The sequence below is a fragment of the Nothoprocta perdicaria genome, unplaced genomic scaffold (assembly GCF_003342845.1).
Source record: "Nothoprocta perdicaria isolate Ctin4 unplaced genomic scaffold, notPer1 scaffold_41, whole genome shotgun sequence".
Classification (NCBI taxonomy): Eukaryota; Metazoa; Chordata; class Aves; order Tinamiformes; family Tinamidae; genus Nothoprocta; species Nothoprocta perdicaria.
Genome location: NW_020455655.1, coordinates 4764581 through 4789918, shown reverse-complemented (window position 1 = coordinate 4789918; position 25338 = coordinate 4764581). Strand labels below are relative to the sequence as shown.

The 25338-nt window shown below is 41.2% G+C and overlaps 1 protein-coding gene across 2 annotated transcripts in view; it reads right to left on the bottom strand.

The window, feature by feature from the left end:
* The window catches only part of ADAMTSL3 (ADAMTS like 3), a 169949-nt gene that overhangs the window by 10171 nt on the left and 134440 nt on the right, over nt 1-25338 (bottom strand). For both annotated transcript variants that reach the window (XM_026045667.1, XM_026045668.1), the window contains exons 17-23: nt 19858-19987; nt 18585-18777; nt 17720-17899; nt 16693-16846; nt 11597-12677; nt 9534-9661; nt 9128-9256 (exon numbers count right to left, since the gene is read on the bottom strand). In XM_026045667.1, the coding sequence (XP_025901452.1) occupies nt 9128-9256; nt 9534-9661; nt 11597-12677; nt 16693-16846; nt 17720-17899; nt 18585-18777; nt 19858-19987 (1995 nt within the window). The remainder of the gene's footprint in view (nt 1-9127; nt 9257-9533; nt 9662-11596; nt 12678-16692; nt 16847-17719; nt 17900-18584; nt 18778-19857; nt 19988-25338) is intronic.

Sequence of the window (25338 nt, the reverse complement as noted above, 5' to 3'; positions counted from 1 at the left end):
AGCCCACAGAACAGCTTTAAAATCCACTGCTGCTCATTCCAAGCAATGCAATGTGTCTGTATGTGTGTCTACTGAAAAAGGCACATTCAGCCCCAGGCTGGACCAGCCTCTGTGCAGATCTGCAAACCTTCTCTTCACTGAGCCTGCAGCCCAGATTACAYGGAGTGAATAAATATTACATTTCTAATTAAAACAAAGTAGAGAAAGAAATTGAGGCACAATGTTTCTCTCAAAGTAAAAGGATGTGTTTATCAATGAAATTAGAAAATATATGGGCCAATTTCTGCCCCCAAAAGACCGTGAAGACTTCTCCAGATAGCAGATGCTATAAAGACAAATTGCAGCAACACTCTGTGGGAAGCAGAAAGAGCTTTTAGCAAGTAAAGCAGGGGATGAGATATTCAACATTCATCTTTCATGTTACAGGAAGCCATCATCTCTCCTACTGTTAAGCTGGAACTCTCAGAAATTCAGTATCTGTGGATAACTTGGCACTCTGATTTTTTTTATCTATTAATGGCTTGATTTTTAGTTTTAATTAGATGACTTTTGGTGCGGCTTGGTGTTATCTCGGTGGGATGACTCGATTGTTGCTTCCCTCCCTCCAGGTATTTGCCTTTAGGAGGACACTTTGCGAGCTGCAGGTGGGACAGTTTATTGCTTGTGCTGCCCCCAAATCCTAAATAAATCACTGGGCAACCACAAATGCCCAGGGCAGGGGACAGCTCAGAGCGATTAACATGCTTTGTGCCTGCATTCTGTTGTCTTGCCTRAACACACAGCGCACTGAAGACTATCCGAAGGGGATCCATAACAGGACCTCACCTGAATTAGGACCCTTGGAAAATTTTGCCATATCAATTGCTAATTCGGTCTCCTTTCCTCACGGATCAGCGAGGGGTATTGCTTTACTGATGATGTCTTCATGATGTGGAATGGCCTTTCCGAACAACTTTAGCTTTTCARTCACGGGCTTAGCACATTCAATGCACACCTCAAGTTTTTCCTTTACTGTAATAGGAACCAGATATATTTTTTGGATCCTACTCTTTCACTGAAGGAAAAAGCTCCCCACTCCATTTTGTCTAGAAAGAGAGGGGAAAGAAACATTTTCCTGCATGATCACATATAACCTGGACAATTTTGCAACTGCCTAGTGCTTTTATACTCACAAGGTTACTTTTTTTTTTTTTTTTCAAAATAAAACTGCACTAAACAAGGTCCACAGACCTCATGAGGATCCAAACACGAGGCTGGCCCTCAAGCTTCCGGAAAAAAAATTAACACCTTGAAAACTCCTTTGGAATTAGGAAGAAGTCTTGTTTTAAGGGTGGCTATTCAGGGATGCACACACCGCACAGATGAGCTGGGGAGGTRGTGTGAGGATGCTGAGCTGTTTTAATCTCAGGCCTGGGTCTGCAGCCAGTCAGTGGCAACAAAATCCTGCAGACCAGTTAGTGCCAAAAACAGGCCAGAAGCAGAACAGATGGGAGCGGACGGAGGTCAAAARACTCAAAACTCACTTTTCCCAAAACACAAAACCATGAAAATGCTCGGAAAGATTCCAGTTTAAGCTTTTGTCCTGGGCCTCCATCAAGCTTCAGGCCAACCTGCTCGCTTGATACAGCATTACAACCCCACTCTGCTCTCAGCACAGCATTCACCAAGGGATCTCATTCCCGAGATTTAAGTAAACTATTTTTTCCTTCCAAATTTAGTCTGTATCCAAGAGTTTATCCCTGCAAAGTCACCGTGTCCCTACTCTTCTTGTCCGTCATTTCACAGACAAACCCCGTCGTTTCAGAGCCTGCACTGGAGCTCAACTTGCACAAGAAATCTGCAGAATAGCTTTGACTGTCACTTCAAGTTCAAAACTAGAGTATCTGTCACACACACCCCTAAGTCACATTAAATTGCTAGCAAGTAATTCCTCTTTCTCCCCCAAGGACCTCCATACAATTCTCCTTGGGGGGTGGAAATCATACAGTACCATATGCACTAGAAAGTAAATCAGGCCATTTCTCAAGTGAATAAAGTGAATAAACGAAAGGTCTAAGGAGCAGAACTATGGACAAAGCCGTGCGTGGCAGTCCAGCAGCCAGCCCAGTGAAATACCCAATGAAGCCATCCAGCTGCTGGCACTTGCAGAAATTGGAAAAAAACTATTTAAAATTTATCAGTTCATATATATTTATATATTTATAATATAKAGAGAGATATATATAGAAGACATAGCTGCATGCTAGAAAAGAGGGGCCTCTAACCCAGGCGAAGAGCACGAAGGGGATACAAAGCCTTTAGTTACGCATCCAGAGAGGCCCAGCACAGTATCAAGCCAAACCCAAGATTTTATTGGGGTGTACTCTCCCATGTGCTGATAGACACCCAACACATGGATTAAACAAGTAAAGCAGACAGGAGCAGAACGTAAAGCTCCTTCCCATGCTTGGGTGAAGCACCAGGTACCTTGCGGCTTCTCTGGGACAGCTTCAGCTCATCTGCGTGTTTACGGGGCCAGTCAAAGATCCTTTCCTGCCGTAACTCTCATGAAAGCCACTGACTTCCTGCACATACTGTCATTTCTGGAATTCCTATCAGGAAAAACCCTGACTGCTGGAAGACACTCAAGCAAAACTATTTTTAAATGTGCATTTACCTTTTTAATGGTCTCTGTGCTTAACAGTGCTTCACTTAAAATCCCTTCTCATAAGGCAGCTCACAGCACAACTCCAACCTGCAGCTACCATCACTTACATGCTTCTGTTGCATAAGCTCCCATCAGGCAGCTTTTCGGTACTTTCCCTTTAGAAGTCAGACCCCACGTTTACCATTCCTGAGATAAGATTTTGCTTCCCTAGTGGCATGCAGRGCTGTGCACCCAGTTAAATATCCCCTAGCAGCTCCTGGGGCAAGGCTCACAGTTCTCACATTCCTCTTGTGGCAAAACTCTCAGAACCACTGCGAATAGCACAAATTTAGCTGCACACACACGAAAACGCAGGATACTTCAAAGCTTGCCATCAAAATACAGGACTTGATGGGTAATTCACCCATCCCAACACGTGACTGAATTTTACTGCAAATGCCTGAATCTYCTTGACACAGAGTGATTTACCCTGCGACTCCCCCTTCAAGATCCTCTTTCATTTCAGGATTGTGTAGAGACTGTGGTTAAATAAGAAATATATGTTCAGGATTATTAGAAAGATACTTAACAGCTAATTCCATTCATTTTTAAAATATTTCCCTCTCACTGTTTTATTTTTATGCCCTCTGTTCTTCTGACTCTAAGATATTTTTACTCTTGTCACTGTCCTTTCAGGAACACTTTTAAAATGCAATTTTATTGTTCAAATTTAATATATGTAGGAAAGCTTCTATTGCAAAATGACTGTTGAAATGAATCGGAAAACACCAAATAATTTTAGAATCAGTTCCCAGACCTTCTATTCGAGAAAAAAAAAAAGTGTATATTCCAATTTGCAATCCTGGAAGACATTCCCTATCTCCCATTTCCCAAGAAAACACTACTTTCAAGTAGAAGAGGTCCTGGTTTGATCCCCAGCCAGGACCAAAAGGAGAAGAGGTAGGAGCTGGCTCAAAGCCACCTTTGTTGTCTTCATATCCCACCTCCATTGACATGCAACTGAGAATGGAACCTAAGACCCCCACTAACTGCCAATGGTTCAGAAACCCTGGATGCAGTTTAGATCCCAAGGATTCAAATGGGAGATTTGTCAGTGATTTCAGCAAGCAGTAGAACGAAACAGTTGTATCCTATGGCTCCAAGTCAGGAAAGCMCTGAAGCACACGATTAAATCCATTGCTATTAGAAAACGTGATTAAATACATGCCTAAAATTAAACACGGCTATAGTTGTACTTCATGAACAAAGATGCAATGCTGAACTGGGGCCTTAGTAGCCTTAAAAGAAAACCCTTAAAATCAGAATTTTGATCTTGCAATGTACCTAAATCCTCTGATGTTAAAAGTTCTACTATAGACCTAAGTAGCCATAAAACTTTAAAATTAGTTTAATCTATTTTTCTGACCTCAAACACAGGTTATTTTCCACTAGCACTGAAGCAGCTCTAAAATACTCAATGTTCCATGAAAAAAAGTCATTTTCCACCATGAGTGGCCCTGGGACAGCAAATGTTATGGAAAAAAGCTCCAGCTCCGGATGGGACTGTGAAACACATGTTTAAAAAAAGAAAAAAAAAGAATCTGCACTGTAGGGTGCCCTTAAAATATTCAGTGTTCAAAAACAAATTTCCTCCAACCTTGAAAGCCCTATGAAATATTACACACTATAAAAATCTTGGCCTACTAGCTAGTTGCTCTAAAACATTGGATATGTCTTCAGAAAATTTTTCCCCCAGCTTTGTAGAATCTCATAAAGTATTCTGTATTTCCCATTCAAGAGCAAGGCAGAACTGTGCTGGCAGAAATCACATTTTGCTGCACTTTCCTAAAAGTTTGCCTAAGTTTAGAGGCCAGCTTTGCATGTCATTTTTCAGAGGAAATGACTCTGGGTCAGCAGCGTACACCATGAGCGTCCTCTCAATATTGCTTCTACACTCATGGCTATGATGGAATTAGTGCAACTCACAACACAATTCCTTCAACTGATTCCTATATTTCTTCAACATTTTCCTATTTTTTCTAGCAGAAATTACAAAATTCCTTTACATTTATCTGAATTACGTTGGAGCAAATCAACTCCTAGACGGTGCTGCTAGGGAAATGACCGGCGCAAAGCCTGCCAGCTCCCGGGCAGTGACAGAGGGAGGCCTCTTGGCTCCAGGTGAGACGTTCCTGATCTTCCCCACTTTCCCACAGCCTCTCAGGGCTGCTCCCTCTGCCTATTCCTACCACCCAGGCAACAGCCTCCCTTCCTAAAATGCCGGAGCAGCTGGCAGGATTTAGGTATTTACCGACATCTGGCACTTGGACCATCGCATTTGCTAGTTTTCCTTACACTTCTACCTTTTCCAGCATTGCTATAATCTTTGGAGATGAGGTGACCAGATCTGCAAACAGGAAGTCCCATGGACTTAAACAGTAGCCAAATTACACTTGTCAGCTCGTCTTTTAGGAGCTCTGACCTGCCTTTATGGCCACCAGGCAGGAGGAAACGAGACGCAAACCAAGGCATAGGTGAGTGGAATAACTGTAARATTTGCTTCAAAGCTAACACCTCATCCTAGCTAAAAATCCTATAGACATGCACTATAGTAAGAAGAGGCTTAATAACAAAAAATTTTATATTATTATTATATACTAAGATTTTATATTATTATATTATKGTCTACACTACTAAAAATAATGCAGGTATACAAAATCCTGTTCTCATGAAATAAAGCTGTTCTTAACCCTATGCATCTCTGAAATCCATTATTAAATACTTTAAAATTATTTCAAAAAAACTGAAAAAAATGAAGAAGCAGAAACCTATGTATTTAATAGCTCTGTTTCTTCACTGACATGACTTCTGAGGGGTTAAACACAGAAGTCAAAGGACAGCACCAAGGTCGCATTTGGATTAGTGTGGGTAAATGAAGGACCAGATGGAAAAATCCAGCTGCTGGTTTGTCCAGACGTGCTTTGAGTCCGCACAGGTCCCTCTTTAGGAAATGTGTTGGAGGAGGATGCCCCCAGTTCACCAGGTTTTGCCRGCTGTAACCAAATCTGTATCAATGTTATTCTTAGAGAGCCAAAGCMCGTTCACTTGGATGAAGCTTTTACTCTTGAAAGTCTTTCATCCAAACCATTTCAGAGATGCAGTATAACGTGTGTATAACACAGTCTCAACGTGGGATATTTCTTTTCTTCTCTCTCACCAGCAGGCGGCATCCGATGCACATTTTACATATTTTTCTTTTTTTTCCTATTTTGCTTCAGCTCTAAGAACTCTCAAGGCTTCACAATAAATGGAGTCTGACAGTTTTAGTTTATTTTAGTAATAATCACAAGAAGATCTTTTCTGCAAATATAATAAATGTTATCCAAGAYCAATTTGGAGCAATCAGTATTGATATTTATACCATGTGCGTTGATTGAAACGCTCTTGGCTGTAAGAATGGAATATGAATCTGTCCAGAATGTTATGAATATTTTCTACCATACACTCGTGGGGGACTTATAAAAGTGAATTTATTATAATTAATGGAAATATACTTTTATTATAAATTTAAAGACAGAAAAGAAACAAAATAAGCTTCAGCAGTTTTGCTGAAATATTTTTCTTAAGGCCTGCCTTGATGTTATGTTATTTAGTAGGATACATTGCTCTATACTGTATCTGAATATTTGTGATTCTTAGAGTGTGTGAGAAAGCCTTTCAAGAGGACAGAAAGAAACCAACTAGTAACAACAAAACAAGAAAAAAAACCTGCTCAGCTGGCCAACTCTGCATGTAATATTAAACTTTCCTGTTCGATGGTTTTAACGTAAAGGACATAAGGTGGCCTAATGAACCCAGAGTCCCTTAAGTGCAATGCATTTGGGTCTCTTCTTGGCTATGAATGACTAAAGGCTGCATTGTACAGCCATTAGCTGGCCATTAGAGCAGGCTGAAAAGTAAATCTCTCCCTACATCATCATCTGCTCTGTACTTCTCTCAATAGTCTTTGCAGTTGGTTGGGTGGGCTGCTCCTGCTCACAGCTCTTCCACTCATTACCTGCTCCTAAATGAAGCATGACCTACCAGCTTTGTGTATATACATTATTTTCATATATATTTCAGAAGGAAAATTTCTGAATAGACACAGCACAGTTAGACACAAAATGCAGAACTCCATCTGTAGATTTATTCGCAAAGAAAATCATGTCTTGGACAGCTATAAATAAGGACCGTAGGTTATTTAACCTACAGAGAAAACTTCAAAAGTCATTGCAGCCAAGAAGTTCAAAAGTAATTAAAGAATCCTGCTAGTGGCACGGCACCAAGACTCTTCATGCATATAAGATACCATGTTCATTGGGTGATTACTCTGTGGGCTAGCAAGAGTCCAACAGCTCAGGTATCTGTCTGACATCACTGGAAAATCTGCACGTGTCAGGCTTGTCTGAAGAACATGGCAGCCTTACCTGCAGTACTTTGCTTAAAACAGAGGGTGAAGCTGTTATTTGCAGGAAAAAAACACATCTTTCTGCATACTCAGAGGACAGGGCAGTGAGAAAAAAGTGCTCTAGATCTAGTCTAGACCTCCCCACCACTACGAGATGGAATCTCTCTTAAAGCCACTTTGATGTTATAATCACTTAAGAGGTGGTCCTAACATTACCTACAGACCCAAGAGGTCCTCAGCTGGCCTACGGAGTCACATTACATGGCCGCCTAATGGTATTTTTAATCAAAATATTCGTTGTAAGGATTTACAGTGGGCTATTACTCCAGGAAGGTAGGACACTATTACTGTAAATCAACTTATCTAATGAGGAGAAAAAAAAAAAGAAAAAAGTAAAAAAGAAAAAAAGGAGCAAAAGTGGGGCTCTAGCAGACTCAGGTTACCTGCTCACAGGAAAAGAACTTTTTGAGTTCGAAGTACTAATACATTTTCTGATTCACTTTTCCAGAAATCAAGCTCTTRCAGCTCTGATAATGGCACAATATGTTTTACTATATAGCAAACTCTGACATATCTTTGTGTCTCTTTCTATTAGACAAACATATTAGCATTATGTGCTGTTAAGTTGTCTCCTGGAACTAAATTCCATTGTCTATTATTCTCGATTAGGGAAGGAAAACAGAAAAAGTGGGCTTATATCATTTCTTAAGTCTTTCTGCTTCTAAGCTAAGTGAAATTTTAAAACATACAAGCTCTGTTTTATTCACAAACAGTAATACTTACTTCCTTGGCAATGACAGGAAGTAAAGTAATTAGATAAATCATTTTCTAAGTCAACACTGGTGTCTAAGCATAACTGAAATTTGGCTCACTAACATACACAGTTCTAAAGCACTTGGAAGTCTGCAGTCCCATGTGAAAATATTAATTTATATTTAAAATTGCTAACTGCTCACCCATCCTAACAATATTAATATTAACTGTGTGACGTTAACTCTGCTAAATCTGCGATGTAGGTCAGTTATACACGGAGTTGCCAAACTATCCTTGGAAAATATTACTTCATCAAAGAATTAGCCTTGGTACAACAGTGAATAGCAGAGCCACATGTCCTAATATGTGTCAGCCTGGCGCCACTAGTGTATGCAGAACTATTTGCATACATTTCTATATTTCTATCAGTATTTTGGATTAATATCAACAGCCTCTTTCTGACATGTCCCCTCAGCAACACAAGTGTAAATGGCATGCTAACTTCTCCAGCAGTTTCAGTTACAATGTGCACTGTTTCTAGCTCTTTTATGCATCTGCTTCAACAAGGCATAAAAGGCTGACCTTCACCTCATTAAGTATTTGGCAGAATATTACCACTGTTTATTAAGTCTTCTGTTTTAAACTTAAAAAGCAGCAATGAGGAGATTAAAAGTAGAACTCCCTACCTTGTCCATACAAAAGAATAGAAAATAAAAGGAAATGGTGAACTGCTTAATACTTGTAGCTTCTGATCAGCCTAAGAGCTGCTCCACAGATGTTGAGCTAGACAATATCTACAGACTCTCATGGCTCGGCACTTCTCTTTGTTTCCTTACTGCAGCTGCAGACTGATGGCTCTAAAAGGTAAGTTTACTTCACTGTCAGGTTTAAAGTTCTATTAAGCTGTGGCTGGAGATTTCATTTTCAGTTTTAACAATAGTCTAGACATATGTGCATCGCAAATAGGGATAAAGAAAGTTCTCTGATGAGCAAGTCAGCTGGCTGTGCTTGCTCTTGCAGCAAGATAATCATTCGTTTTGGTGGGCTTTACGCTCCGCAGTGGAGTCCCGGACCATTTCATGGAAAGAAAAGTACTTTTAAAGGAAAGCCTGTTTGAACACATACACGTGTGTATAAATTTAAGTGACAGACAGAAGAGAAATACGGCTGGTGAGGTGACATACCTAATAAAAATGACTAATGAGTAATGATTCGCTGCATTTGCCCGTTACTTTTCTCAAGACACATGGTAAACTTCATATTCCAACGTCACAAGAAACGTCGGTAGAGTTCCTGCTTACCTTTCACTGGACATTCAACCACAATATTTGCTCCAATTCTTGCCACGACCATACCTCCAACGACTACAGAAAGATTGCTGGCTTCCAGATTTGTAACATTTAACGAGGAAGAGAAAATGACAGGAACCTCTTTGAAATGAAAAGAAAGAAAGAATCAGTTTTAAAAGCTTTCTTTGGCTTTTAAATGCAGACCAGAAATCACTCTGCAAAGCAGTAGCCAGAAAAGGTAGGTAGGCTCGATAGACTCTACTCACACTTGCTGTGGTTTTAGAGTAATAACAAGGTCTCGCTGCTACCTCTTAACTTGGACAGAACTACGTGGACTGCCATCAGCTCCCATTGCAATGGGAATGGGTGCCTCTGCAAAAAGAATAAGTGCCTGATCCCACAGACACCACAGTCTCACCTGCCCGGAGCAGCAAAGATGTTGCCGTGTCAAAACCGAAGTCATTAACAACCAGACATCCATATGCACCAAGTTCCCTTCGAGTAGGATTCTGAATCTGCACTTTTCCAACTGTGTCCAGGATTACCCTTCAAGAAAAGACAAGGATTACTGTTCTGGGAGAAACCCAGCTGCTAATGGGTCTTCTTGCAAGAGTTTAGAGGTARAGCAGCAAAATGTTTTTTAGGTGTTTATGGTTCTAGACCAGTGTGTGCAATAACCACCTGCCTCCCCTTTGGTGGCAGAGGSGAAGCAATAGGGATATACACAGAGAAAGATCTTTCAGATAAGCCCTGTCTCCTCCAAACTGCGTCCTCTTTGCAGCACTCTGGAGTACAGTTAGCTTGCTACTACAAGCCAGAATCCTCTGGGAGCAGCAGCATGAAGAAATCAGACTATCATGATTAAAAGTTTTGGCAGCAGATCCATTTCTCCAGAGCAAGCTTGGTTTTCAGCAGGATCGGGGAATTTGCAAATGTATGAGCTAATCTGACTTCCAAATTAGTGCAGCTTGAGATTTATGGTTATTATTAAACCTTGTCTGCCTTTGCTGCCATCTCAGTGGCAACACAAGGAAGGTTTCGCTGCTGGGGAAGAGGCTGGAGAGAGCAGCCTGGATGGGTCCAGCTTTTCCCCCTTGTCTCTTTTCTCAGATGCACACCAGTCAGGTACAGACAGAATTGGAACTTATATATATATATGTATATATATGTATATATACACACACATGTATATATGTATATATACCCACACACACGAATGTATGTGTGTAYGTTTGCACATTTGTGTATAGGAAATGTTACTGCAAAAAAAAATTAAAGTAGCAAAAGGAAAACTACTTGCCAACATAGCCTTTAAATGCAAGAATGTCATTCTGGGCAAAAAAATAGGGCAATTTATGAAAACAGGAATTAGGAATCAAAAAGTTACTCRTGAATATACAAAACACCATCAGGTCCCCCCAGTATCACTTGCAACAAATTATTGGGAAATTACACATAGTTTACAAAACAAACACAAGAAGTAGGAGCTACGTGGTTCCAAAAACATTTTCAYTTTTAAAAATAGCTTAGTTTCGGTGTCTTCGCTTTAATTGATAGCTCTACAGAAGTATATTTTTCTTGGCAGCGGGGTTAATCAGTTAAGTATGTTGAGAAATGTCCAAAAATGCCTTTATCATTTTAGAAGAGTTTTTTTCATTCCTCAAGAGCTAGCTATAACTCAAAGAGCCTCTCACACACAGCTAATGGGCGCAGTATCAGGTGAGCTGCTAGGCTATCGGCTCTGAAGTAGGAGTATTTGTGCAGTCTTGAGCAAATACCTGAATATCACACACTCTTGGCTTTACTTATTCTTCAGGTATCGTTGGGGTAGTAAAATATGTCATTTTGCATTTTAGTATTCCACTGTCTCCAACAGAAATATTTGGAAGTTAAAAAAATACTAAAAAGTCAGAAGTTTTTTCTTCTTTTTAAATGGAAGTTGTGCAGCTATAATATATATATATATAWAAWATATATATATATACACACACACATGCACATTGTTATGATGGTGAAGATAGCAACATTTTCTTTCCTTAAAGAGATAACTAAGATTGACTTTCATCTCTAGCATGGCAGAAGTTTTTAACATGGTCTCACTATACGTAGTATACGAAACCAATTCAATAGGCCGTTAAATGTGATTTAATAATTTTTTTTTTTTAATCTGATGCAGCTGAAATGAGTAAGGTGGATCACAAAATACACGCTTAGGATATCCACAGCTTTTCACTTAATGCAAAGATTGCACTTCCCATGTAATATTGTGGAAATGGACGTGTACTTAGACATTRGCAGAGCAAAACAATGCAACAGATACTTGAAACATAAATGAAATTATTTAAATAAAAAAGATGGAAAGCAGTGTTCACACATATTTCATTTTGCAACAGTACATGTTCTAATATTGCACAGCAGGGAAGATTTTAGCAGTTGACAGTGACATAAGAAATAATTTAAAAAACAAGAAAATTTACTTACTTCTCAGAGGATTTTAATGTCTCGCCATCTTTTGTCCAAGTATATTTTACTTCACTAGTACCYGCTGTCTCACATAACAGATTAACAGTACGAGTATTCTTGGTCACAAATACTGTATTTCCAACTCGTACAGTTACTGTTTTGTTAAAGGAAACTACAGGAATTTGCTTCTGCCTCATAATAACTGGAATCTTCTGGTCAAACATCAATTTATCGACAGTTTTTGCGCTGAAACGTTCAGATTCATTTGGAGATTTGCCTGTGACTTTTGTGGCAAATTTCTCATCCTGGGCCCCCTTCCATTTTCCAGCGGTTGGCTGTGGAGGCCTGGCTAGTTCTGCAACTAGTTGATAAATGAGCTGGGATGCCAAGTCRTCAGTGACTTCTCCGGTTTCAATGAGCTGACTCATGTTCCTTATCAGTTCTTCAAAGTGCACCGTGTCCATGCTGTAGGCACCCTGAAGAACTGCTGCTTCCAGGCGTTTGTTCTTGAATTCCCGAGAGCCCAAGTCTTCTGCTGAATTGCTCCCAAAGGGGCCCAGATTTCTCAGAAATGGCTGGTCATTCACTTGCCTGTCACCTAGATAGAGCTCGTTCTTCTTGCTCCACATTTGCCACATTTTGCTCATTTTATGCCACTTGGCCCCAAAGCTGTTGGCCTCGTTGTGGTCCATGTTACTGCTCTCACTGGCGTATTTCCTAAGACTTGGTGGTTCTATTAACCTGTTATCAGCACCAATAAGTTTGAGGACAAACGTGTCGTGCACAGAGCCTGCGATACACCGGTACACACCAATATCCGTCGCTTCAAGGCTATGTATTTTCAGGGAGCCCGACTTGGTGATGCCAAGTCTTTTAGAGTTCTGCAAGTGTAGCCCATCTTTCTCCCACCGAATAAGTGATTTTTGGAACCTCCGTACTGGGCACTTAATTACAACGGATGTTTTTGGAAGCAGGTAGGCTCGGCTTCCAATGGTGAAATTAATGCGCTTCTCTTGTCTTGTTTGAATGTAAACTCGGTGAACGCTGACAATCTGAGGCCCATGAGCAGAATATTTTTCTGGAAGCTTTGTTTTAATCTCTGAGGAAAAAAAAAGAAAAAAAAGAAGAAAAGTGTTGAAAAGTATCTAATCATTGGCAGCTCTGCTAACAATTCACACTTTTCACAGAATGCTTGGCAGAGTCTTTCCTGACTTTGCTCAAGTCAGATTGCAACATGCCGAGCTTTTATCCGCATCACAAAAATGCAAAAATGTGAACAACATGAAACCATAATATTCCTCTGCGCCAGCTGAGAAGCCTATCCTTGTTTTCTTCCAATCTCCCAACAAAGAAAAGCCATGGACAACATATACCTATATGAAGGATACRGATGGGGCACACATACACCCATGCATCTAAGTGTGTAATATAAAATCATACTATACTTATGTTTCCTACTGCTGCCTCAGAAAGTCTAGGCATACAGGGAGTGGGAAAAGCTGAATCAAAAGATTTAAACACATTATCACTTTCCCCACATTTGAGCCCTGGTGAGTGCAGAATGACCTAAATAAAACACAGCCTATCCGAAAAGAAAGGCTCTCGGTGACTGTTATTTCCCTTGCTGGCTGGCCTTGCTGCTCGCCTGACACACGGAAGGCAAACTGGTAGCAACACCGGAGCCGAAAGCAGCGGCTGCGGAAGACGCAGAGCTCACAGCRAGCAAAGGCAGCCGCTTATCACTGACCGCGGGTCATTTCTTGGGGTTGAAAGATGAGTTGCTCACAGCGTCGTGCCAGAAAAGTGGCGAGGGAAGGGAGGAAAGAGGGAAAGGAGTCCAGCCTTTGAGAGGTCGGGTGTAGCAGCCGGCTGAATTGGCCAAATAAAGCCTCGTGCACAGTGGCTACGGAGACGCTGGATATTCCAAGGCTCTTCCTGCATCCTGCTAAAGGTACGTGGATGCTGGGAGGTTTCCAGGGAGCCGCGTGAGTGGCCAAGAGCACCCACGGGCTCTCCCAGTGGTGGTGGCCACCGCAGCACCTGGAGACCGTGGGAGCAACCGCAGGACTGGGGACACCACTGCCACAACTCACTGCTGCCAGCTGCCTCCCCGCTCGGATCAGCGGGAATGACATTACGTCAGGAACACAGTGGGCGAGAGGAACAGTGCTGCGGTTGGAGTGCAGCAAGGCCTGCTCCCCTTGAGCTCCCTGCTGCAGGATGGAAGTGGCCAGCTGGGATTTGGGCAACACCAGGAACAAGTCCACGGCGCGGGGTGACCCAGCCCTTTGTGGCRAGTGGGGCACTGCTGAGCCTGGCACAAGGGGACAGCCCCACAGCGCCGCAGCCTGCGGCGACTGCAGAACCATTCGTGCTCTTCCACCTGGTAGGCGCCCACCTAAAGTGACAACCACGCCGACAGCACCAATGATGCCTGAAAATCTGCATGCTCCTCACATACATATGCTTCAAATATGCTGTGAAGAAATAGGTGAAAAGCTAAATGCTTCAAGCATTCAATAAGTGCGTACACTCCATGAACTACACCCTGGAGTGCATTCTTATGCTTATAAAACAAAATGGTTATTTTCAATGTTTTGGGTAATGAGTTCAGACCTGTGGGGATATCGTGGTTTCATAATTACACAGCTTTTAAATCAGTATTCGTTATCCAGATACACTGTTCCCTCAACCATTTTATATGGTACAACAAATAAATTGCTTTAGGCACCGAGTTTACTAAAATTATTAAAGTAGCGCCCTGTTTTTAATAAGTTATTGGACCCCAAATATTTATTTTCAGGGAAATGTTCCAGTATTAAATCTTCAAATTCCAAGTCCAACTTACAGACACAGTAAGTGTAACTTTAAACACACAAATTAAAATACTTCAGGCTGTGCTCTGTTTACACTAGTTACTCCAACATGGAACTAAACCCAGCACATACTTATAAATACGTTAACAAGTCTCATCCATTTCATTTTTCTCTCAAGTCAGACCACTAGCTCTCATTAGCAGCTCAGCACTAAAGGGTGTGTATATTTTTACTGGTGACTGGCGGACAAGGTTAGGAGTGAAACAAAGTTCAGAGCAGTGCATGGCAGGCCATGTAAATACATAAGGTCATATAAATAAGGCCACATAAGTATGAATTTTCTAGATCCTTAGTATCACCCAGGGCTGCAGCTGCTGAGGCAATGGGCTGCGTGGGAGGGTTTTGCTGCAAGGTAAATCTTGCCTCGTGAGGAGGTTGTGCTGGAGCTCTGGGAGCTCGTGGCGCATCCTCGCTGCGACCCCGCGGCGGCCGCGAGGCTTCAGGCGGGCGGCCGCAGGGCCGCACTGCTGCCATTAGCTATTTCTCAGAGCCCACAGAGCCAGGACCATTTCTGACTTAACAGGGCTAATATTAGGCGGAAAACAACTACAGTTATCAGTCCCAGAGTAGAAGTTCAAATCTAAAAAGCCCCAGAACCACCACGAGATGATAAGAACRGAGCAGCTCAGCTGAGCGGCGGAAGCAGAGTGCTGCGGAGGCGCGCTCCAAAACGCACCTCCCAAAGGATGCCAGGAAGAAAACCGTTCCCTGCACTCTGAGCAGAACGCGCACCACATGACACGTGTTAGAGGAGCCTCCTTCTGCAAAAACCAGGCTGCCACTGTGGGTACATCCATGCTCAGGCCTTCCCCTCCCTGCTGCGGGACATGGAGGGAATGCCAGGCATGGAGTGACTGCAGGAGCAATCGCGGTGCCCACGGAGGACAGGAGCGGATCCTCCTCTCCATGGAGGATCTGGGCCTCTCAGGGACAGGAGTGCTCCCTGAGCCACCCCRTGCCCTCCTCTCCTGGTGCTGGGGCGGGAGCTGACACTTACTTTAATATTGGTCTGTGCTAAGCAATTTGCAAACCMGCTACACTGCCATTCTACTATCCACAATTAATTAAATTCAGATAGATATGCAGCTCAAAATATTTTATTAAACCTTATGCCAAGGACATTCCTGAAAGCCCACAGGGCTTTATTTAAGTGGAGTTTTGAACCTCAGGATTTTGGCATGTTAATCTGAAACACAGTCCAGGAAAAGAAGTTTCATATTATGTATGATTCAGTGATTATTCTATTTTTTATTTTGTTTTGTGAATAACCTTTTAGGCAAAGTTTGAAAATGTATAAAATAACTATTTCTTTATCGTACTGTGAATTGGGTCAGAACGTGTCTATCCATGAGATCAGAAACAGGCCATTCATGAAGGCTGTTGGTCCCAAGCCTACAAACTGATACTCTCCTTTCTAACTTTCTTTTCTCCCCCTTTCTAAAGGATGGAGAGTGTAGGTTTAGAGCCTGCATTTAGAATGGTCTCTATGTATCATCATTCCCATGCACAAGAAACTTAACATAGATGAGTAGAATATTTCACTGGGTGTTTTGCATGTGCAATGAGTGCAAGTGATATTAGTATCATAACTATGTTGTGCCCAAATTGTACTATTCCTATAGAGAATCTTTTCTGAATAGATTCTTATGAAAGGAGTAATAGACTCTGGATTTTTTTAAAGGCAGGATTTTTTCAAGGGCTGTCTGTTCCCATACTGTCATCACTTCCTGCAAAGCTTATGAGACTGGGATCCTCATTTGTGTAAGGAAAGATAGAAATTATACCGTAAGTTATCACTGGCACAAGGTCTCAAGTTTTGAATTCCACCAGCCTAAGCAAAATGTCCAGTGCAATATGAATGTAAAGCAAAAAGACAAGCCAGAGCTGGATTCTTATCTTTTTTAATGTCCTTTGTAATTTATACTCAATTTAGGCATTTTTTGCACTTGGGAGAGTGTAGAGGATAAAGCCAAAAACAGACCAACTGTAGGTAAGTATGAAGGTGAAGGCATCATTCAAGTATTCAGAATCTACCTTTTTAGACCACAAAATTTATTTTAACTGAAAAAAAAAAATCTCTCTTATTACTGGTCTAGCAATTACAACATTCAATCTATCCCAGCTTAGAAAAGCTGTGAAAGTGTAGGGAGATGAGTTGAATAAACAGCTCATATATAGATTCTTAATTTACATGTTCAACCCCAATCAGTAGGAAGCTACACCAGGTAACATACTTACTGTTGCAGGCCTTCATCTGACAAGACCTTACAAGCAGCGAGGGAGACGGAGCGCTACACAGCGAGGCATTCAGTGTGAYGTACTGGCCCTTTGCTGTTAGGTTTTGGCAGGCGGCTTTCCTGCGCTGGATTCCAACACCGCAGCTTACTGAGCACTGTGAAAGGAAGGATGCAATCAAGCCACCCTGCCATCCCGCTCCACACATGCTAATTTTAAACTGGTGTGTGTGTGTGGACACACTAACAAGCTCTATTTCATATGAATCCTGGTACTACTTAGGAGGCCATTAAAGCCTCTTCACTTTTCCAGGGACTCTGAATATAAGACAGCTAATTTTTTCCAGCAAACAGCTCAGGAACAATTAAAATAACATGACGGTATTTCTGCATGTCTCACTGTGGGCAGAGGAGAGGAATGAGACCTGGCCTTCTAACAGAAGCAATTCAGCATGTTCTAAACAGTCTGTGTCACGTCTTTCGACCCACTCTCCTTATTTGTATTGCACAGACCTTTAATAGTAACTTCTAAATAGCTTGTTCTAAATCATTTTGGACAGAAGTGGTGGCAAGCTTTGATTAAATGGAAAAGAAAGAGGAAGTACTGTAGTATAATGTGAAGAATTGCTTTTCAGAAATCCCACTATGAAATAATTAATAGCCAAACACGTCTGCCAGAAGGTAAATTTCAAACAGCATCACATTATTTCCTTCAACAATTTAAACACAGCTGAAGAAGGGTGATGTGATTAGTCTGGTTGTAGGCAGGTAGCTACATTTGCAATCTAAGCAGGACAAAGGTACAGAGCTCCTGAAAAGATCTGCTTTCTCGGACAGCCAACTTTCCAAGCACTCCTTTCCATTTCATTAACTGCACTGGATGAATATGCACAGTTTAGTCCTGCTACATGCTTTGTGAAACCTTCAGGTACCCTATGAACTTGTTAATTCTATCCTTTTCCTAAGGAGAAATCTTTGCTGTTCATGTGGCATTGGAAGGTTTTGGGTTGCACTTGTTACAGGCTGCTCACCTTGGACCATTCTCCCACAACTAGCTGAGGAGGACAATCAACCTTTGCACATGGTTTACTATCGGGCAATTTAGGTTCCTGGCAGATCTCATCAGGGTGTTTCAGAAAACTTCCATCTGTCAACAGCTGCTTACAGTACACCTTGCGGCTCTGAATCCCTCTTCCACAGGTACGTGAACACTAAGGAGAAGAAAAGGACACAGCAGTTGCACTCGCATGGATATCTGTCCTTGTCCACCACACTGTTACACACAAACATGTAAGAGTCTCAGTAATTATTAGAAAATGACATTTAGTCTCAACTAAAAAGCAAGCAGCACACAGAAAATTCTAATATCTTAGTCAAACATTTTTAGCAGATGAGTGGAGAACCTAACTGCTAAGGTAGAAGTCATATCACCTAGATGCTATATATTAGGAGAAATCATTAAGAGAAATATGCATCTTATACATAGATCTGACTATGCTGAGCATCAGTTAATATATATCATCACTTAGCATACCATAGGGGAATTTAGGAAACTCTGCCCTTGCACAAAAACAAGAACAAAAAAGGGGACACCTCCAGAAGTAGGTTACAGTATTTTGGGGAGTATGAAAAGAGAAGTGATGCCTGGAGCAACTGAGATCCAGCCTCCTGAAACCTTAAATAGGACTTGGCATCTCACCCAGAGGATACTCATTGGCACAGTAGTGCCAAGTACTATTTTTAATTCTGGCTTAATTTGATCTAATGAAACCAGTTGAAACACTCAAATGTTAATGTTTAGGAGCTCTCTTCAGTGTTACTCCAGCTACAGAACTTTAGGTTCTCGGCCAGAGGAACCCTGCTTACATTTAAACTACTTCCATAACCCAGTCATACCTGCTGCCATTCCTCAACGTGCCAGACAGGGGGACAATCTATCTGGTTGCAGGCCTGTAACGAGTGGGGCTTCTTGTCTTTGCAGTCTTCAGCAGCAAGAGCAGATCCTCCGGGCTGCCGGCAGGCCACGTCTCGGGTCTGAATCCCGACGCCGCACGTAGCCGAGCACCGTCTCCACGGRCCGCTCTGCCACCTGCACCAACAAGGCAACCGGGAGCCCACAGTTAGCAACGTGGAACAGGGCAGGAACCGGCATCCGCATCCAGGGACAAGGCAGCACAAAATAACTGCAGGCACGTTCATTGAAAACTTAGGCTGAAAAGCAAAATTATAAACCAAAACTATGAACCTGTGTGTAATGAAGAAATGAGTAACTTGTTTACAACAAAGCAATTAAGAATCTTTGCAAGCAAATTTGATTCCAGAATTTATTTTCATGGAATGGTTGAGGTTGGAAAGGACCTCTAGAGATCATCTAATACTCATTAATAATAGGAATAAAAAAAAAAAAAAAGCTTCCTCTTGGCAACCTGCTAACATTTACATTTATATATGTAAATATGACCTTTCTTACATTTACAAAACTTTCTTAAAACGTGTATACATTTCCTATAAAACATCCTGTTCCTGTTAACTTTTCTTCACTACATTTTGGAGGAGGAGGAGGTTTCTGCAGACATTGTGGAAACAATATGCTAAGGATCAGTGCTGCCAGAGATCAAAAGCAGGTAAATAAGGCAACACATGTCAAAATTCCATATATGTGACCAAATTAGCCAGGTTTTCTTGGATTTGCACTACTTTTGTTCTTTTCTTGTTATCTCTGAGCAAACAAAGAATCCATCAGAACTGTATATGTGGCTCCTTACAAAGCATGAAATTAAAATAATTTCTCATTTAAAGTATGATTTAATGGCAATTATTCATTCTGTAAGGATACAAAGGAAATATTCCTTATTTTTTCTGAAACAGTCTGCAAACTTTCCTCGTTCCACCCACAAGAGCACATGTCGCTTTTCCACTTTTAGCAAACGTCTCAACAGAAGAGATTTATTTCGGAAAACGTTGCCTATTTTATTAGTGACATGTGAAGTGCAGAAAAGCAGTGAACAAGACTGAAAAAAACCCCCATCATCCAACAACCGAGGTAAAGACAGAGGCAGTGAAACTTCATCCCCAAGCAAGACCGCAGTCCTGCAACGTGACCCTTTCCTAGGCAAGATTGGGTTTATCTAAGCCACGCTGCCCGTGGCTTTTCCGCCGGCGCAGGTACCTCGGAGGGCAGGGGCTCTCGTTGCAAGCACGAGCCATCGGCGGCGGCCTCTTGGAACCGTCGCACAGGGTCTCGTTGACAGCTTGTTTGGTCTCCAYGTGTAGGCACATGGCAATGGCTTCTTGTGTTCCTGAATTCAAGAGGAAGACGTTCATTAGGTACTGAAGATGGAAGAGATTTCACAAAACATTGGGGRAAAAAAAATAAAACTCTAAACATTGCATTAGATTGCAGGCTTAACACCAACCTCTCAAGGCAGAAAAGAACATTGGAGATAACTTGTATGTTTGAAGCTCAGAAGATACTTGTGGATTACAGTTAACATCCTGTGATACCTAGAAAGCTTTGTTTGACACAGTACCTCTAAGCTGACAAACTATAGAAATTCGGCTTCCAAGAGCTGTCATCTCTTTCTCCCTCCACCATCAGATACTAGATCCYCCTGGTTCTGTAATGCTCTCAAGCCAGCTAATGCTTTTAATGCCAAAATGAGGGTATAAATATTTCCTTCTCGCTGGACTGGACTCTAAGGAGCTAAAGATCTGCAAAAATGTAATAAATATTACATAAAACTTGCAAACTATAGCTTGCAAAATATCCTCTGAACATCCCCACTGCTTCTGCTCTAATCTGTCTGTGGCCCTTGGCACTATTCCTTATTAGCCTTTCGGATTTCAGCGGGCTCGGCGAAATAACCTGCACTGAAAATTTCATCTGCAAATTAATGGTTTGTGTTTTGTGACTTCCAGGCACAGAGAATTTCTACTTGCAGCAATAGCAACAAGCCACTGCAGGGCATTTTCCCTCTCCCCCAGGGTTTCCAACCACTGCTCTTGCTTTGAATGTGTCATTCACAATTCTCGCTCACACGACAGCCTGGACAGCACCAAGTGATTCAAAGTCAAGCCCYGATTCTACCACTTCTCCATCTATCTCAGTCCATTACAATATTAAACATGAACAGAGTTATTCTTTTCATAAAGCAAAACTATTCTATCCATAACCAGCTCTGCTGCAGGCCAGCATCTTTAGCCAGCCAAGATCCCACTCCTTCCTTGTGACACTTGACCTAATCTTACTATTTCAGACGCTTTAGCACAGCAAGCAGATATATAACAGCAGTGATTTGTGCAATAATGTAGATTCCAGTTCCTTTCAGGCTCTCCAGGAYAACTCTTGATCCCTTCTGGGACTCATTTTCAGTTCAGAAAGACCTTGTTATATAAATGTTTTGACTACATCTACAAAGCAATGAACTTTTATGGAATAGAGGACTTGATTTTGGATATGACTGACCACCTATTCGTTGCTGTTATGTCAAAGTATTGGAAAGCATAGGGAAAGCAAGTATTAGTGAAATATATTTCACTAGCAGGACTGTGAAGAAGCCTTCATCAGCAAACACCACGAGGCTGTCATCCAAACATGAAAATATCCAATCAAGACAAACTAACTACACAATCATGTTTTCTAGAACTCTGTATTTCACTCCCTCAAGAGGAATCAAACCCTTCATCCACTCTCCTTACAAACATTTAGCAGGAGCAGCCTCCCAGGCCCTTCCACAGGGACCTCCAGGCTGACGGCTCACGGGACAGAACAAGGTGTGGAGGCTGTGGTGGAGCAGGGGCTCTGGGTGACGTGAGCAGACAAGCAGCCCAGCGCACTTCACGCAGCCCTGCAATCTCCACAGCTCACGCTACACCCCTTCCATCCTCCTGCCTTTACTGCATTCATGGGGAACGTCAGAGTCTAACGCGATGCAGCTCTGGAACGCGTCGTGATAAGCAATAATCTGCTAAACGTCCTATCCAAGGGAGGAAAATGAAATGAGACTTCTTTCAGGCCTTCTAAAGCAGCAACAATCCCATGGGAACTTTATATCTCAGTGCAGAAAAAATAAATTGGTGAGCAGACATACAAAAGGCACGTTACGGCTCTTAAAGCTCATTAAACCATTGCAGTCTTGACCTGGCTTAGATTGTGTTACCACTGGAAAACGGTAATATGCACAATCAGGAGCRATTCCTTCCCACACATACCTTATTTAAAGAAAGAAAAAATGCTGCAAGTACAAAACAGATACTGTAGAGATGTTAAAAATGCCACCCTGTTCCTTCCTGTTCCTTGTTTTCAGTTGGGGAACTCTACTTCATAAGCAACCTTGCTTAGAGTGATGCAGCACTCGTTTGAACTCTGGTGTGAAAATGTTTGAAAAATTAAATCAGATTTCTCACCCCCAACTACAATTTTAGCTTGGTTGGGAACTTCCATCACAATAATTTTTTTTATTCTATATAGATTGGAAAATGGAAAAATCTATTATTCAAACAAGCAAAGTTTTATATGTATAACTTTCTTGGCTTCTAATATAAACATAGTAGATAATTTAACTAAAACATTATGTATGCAGTAGGGAACATTAAGTATTTTTACAGTAATCTGATGCACTATTGTAGTAATTATCCTACTATTCAGTGAAATAGAATATTTCTATTTTAACCCAGCATTCAAACCACATACATTTACATTCTTTTACAAGTGTTTTTTTTGTGCAATGAAATATACAGTGCACGAAGCTGTGTTAAAAGATCACAATGTTTGAGAAAATCCAGATATTTTCATCCTGCCTTTTTTAGAGTTAAAATGAAATGGAGGATGAAGATTGCTGTGCAAATGGCAAGAAGGTGGATCCCTTCAGCCAGCTTTGTACCTGGAAGAGGAAGGACCCCCATTTCTTCCATGAAACAGTCTCAGCTTGAGGCTTACTTAAAAATATACATTATCAACTCAAAATAACCCAGGAGAAACTCCAAGCGCTTGAGTCTCCCTGTAAATCTATTGGGACTGGCAATGTTATTTTATGGTCCTCTTGTAAAAGAGTAAACAGCCTCTGTAGTTAGTGAAACTACTTACAGAAATGTCCTGTTACCAAATTAGCTACAACGCTACTGCAAACGCTCTCAGCTCTGTTTGTGAGTCTCTCAATACTCACGGTTCTTCTTAAAAACTCTTAAAACGTGGCTGGCATCCTGTGATGCTCTAATGAATCTCTGGTTTCTTATAAATGAGAGAGTAAACTTTTAGCCATCATGGTCCAGACAAAAGCCTGAAAATATAATTTCACTGCACTCTTAAGAGTTTCTACAGGACAACTATAAAAAGAGAAAAAAGAGAACAAGATACATACTCATCTTTTAATCTTATTAAGCCAATATAATGACTTGGAAGATGAATCATAATTTTTTGAAGCTTTTGGAATAGAAATAGCAAGAATTACATGGAATCACAAGAATTTGTCCTTACAGTTAAAGGTATTTTTAGAAGAGACATCTCCATTATTTTTAAATGGAGAACATTTAGCTTGTAAAAACAGCCTTCACTCACTGACTGACAACACTAAAGAAGTATTACAGATTGAAAAAAAAATCTTTTCAGCAATCATACTCTTTCTTTTAATAATCACTATTACTTCTCAGCGTTAATCCATTATGCTAACAACATATGTCAACATTATGCTAATGTTGAGGACTTGTTCATGAAGATCAGTTTTTCGGACTGGAAAAAAATATGTATATACATTATATGCATCTATATATAGACACATTATAGATATATATATATAATTYATATACATTATAAATACATATATACATTATATATATATTTAAAATACATTATAAATATATATATATTTTTTCCCCTGGGAAAAAAACAAGGCAAAGCCTGAGCTCTCCAAGCAATTTTTACTTGGATACTGCTAGTTGTCTTTGCTGCCAGGGCACAGGGCTGGCTCATTTTCAGCTTGGGATTTCCTCAGGTACTGAAGACAAAACACAGCGCTCTGACCTTCTGGGTGGTAATGGCTTCCTACGGATCTTCACCATGATGCCTGTCTCATGATAAATCCATCCAGGGAGCTTTAATTTGCACTCCTGGAAAGAGCAACAGAGCATGACTGCAGGCAGAGCACAGCCCTGTAGTCCTCACAGCACCCAGAGTGGGTGCTCAAAGCACCCAAGAGGCCCACAGGCTCCTTGTCATGAGGCCACCAGGCCCTCGTGAACAGACTGTGCTGCTGCTGGAGCCCGAGCTCGGCCAGTTCCATCTCACTAATTCCCTGAGCTCAGAAAAGACGTTAGCATCCACATTTTTACCCCTGCTCAAGAGAGGGGCCAGGGGAGGGTGCAAATTAGATGTCTAGTCTGCATGTGGATTTAAAGAAGTGGTGGAAAGCAGCGAAATGGAGATTTAGTCCTTGCTCAAGCAGTGCCATAAAGGCTTCGCCGGCGCTGGCTTTTCCCTCATTTAGGGACAGGCAAGTGCTAAGAAACTGGGAGAGAAGTTCCAAGGAATCAGAAATCCACAGGAATTTATTTTAATAGCCACAGCTAGATACATTCATACTAGAGACAAAGTAGCTAATATAATTTACATTACACTGGGATATTCCAAACTCAGACAACCTTTATTTCTTGTAACTAAGAGTTCATCTAATTGAAATGAGATTTGGACATAAAACTTAGCAGAAAGGGATCAGACCCTTTGAACTACACAATGGAAAAATAGTAGACACAGTGAGATCATTAGTGCACTGCAGTAAGCTGGAAACAGAAAAGATGTCTGGTTCCCTTAAAACTATTTATCGGCAGGTAACTTGGGTCTGTTTGAAAGCGTCTGCCAAGGCAGTAAGAAGCTCGGAACTGACAGAAGAAAGAAATCACTGCTACCTACCTAGCAGGACAGCGCAGGGACTGCTGAGCTGTTATGTGATAAAGTGTCCCCACAACTGCCCGTGTTTCCCGGGGCAGCCCGTGGCAGAGCATCTAGACACGAGGCTGCTGATAGCACTGAAGCCTCAAGAACACAAAAAGCCATTTCACTTGCAACTTCTTTAAAGGGCTCATTTCTATCCCAACTCCAAAAAGACAGGATTTTCTTAAGCACTTAGATGCTGGATCAAGTAAACTCAGAAAGTCAGGAACGGGTTAAAAGTTAACAACTGAATTGCCACTCAGCTTTCTTAAGAACAAAATCAAGGCAGATTTAAGATTTTGCTCTTTAGTCATTTTAAGGTTCCTTTATGATGGCAAATGAAGTTCTCTTCAGAACAGCCTCCTTAAGTTACCTTTAGTTTGCAAGCACAATTTTTTTATGTGAAGTCTTGCATGGACAAGCACACATGAAGACATAGGCAATGTAAGCACTCATCTATGTAAGGGGCAGGCAAAGACAAAGAGACTATTTTAGCCCAGAATTCTGCTCATTTCCTCCAAATTAAAAAAAAAAAAAAAAAAAGATATTTAGAACCCCTCTGAAAAAAAAGATATTGGCTAAAAGCAATAATAATGTGGACTTGAGATGGCAATGAAGTGATCGCATATTACAAAAAAAATCAGCTGAGATATGAAAAACAGCAACTAAAAATGTAGAGGTAATAAAAGCCTTGTTTCTGCTTTAGAATAAATTCCTTATTTCTTA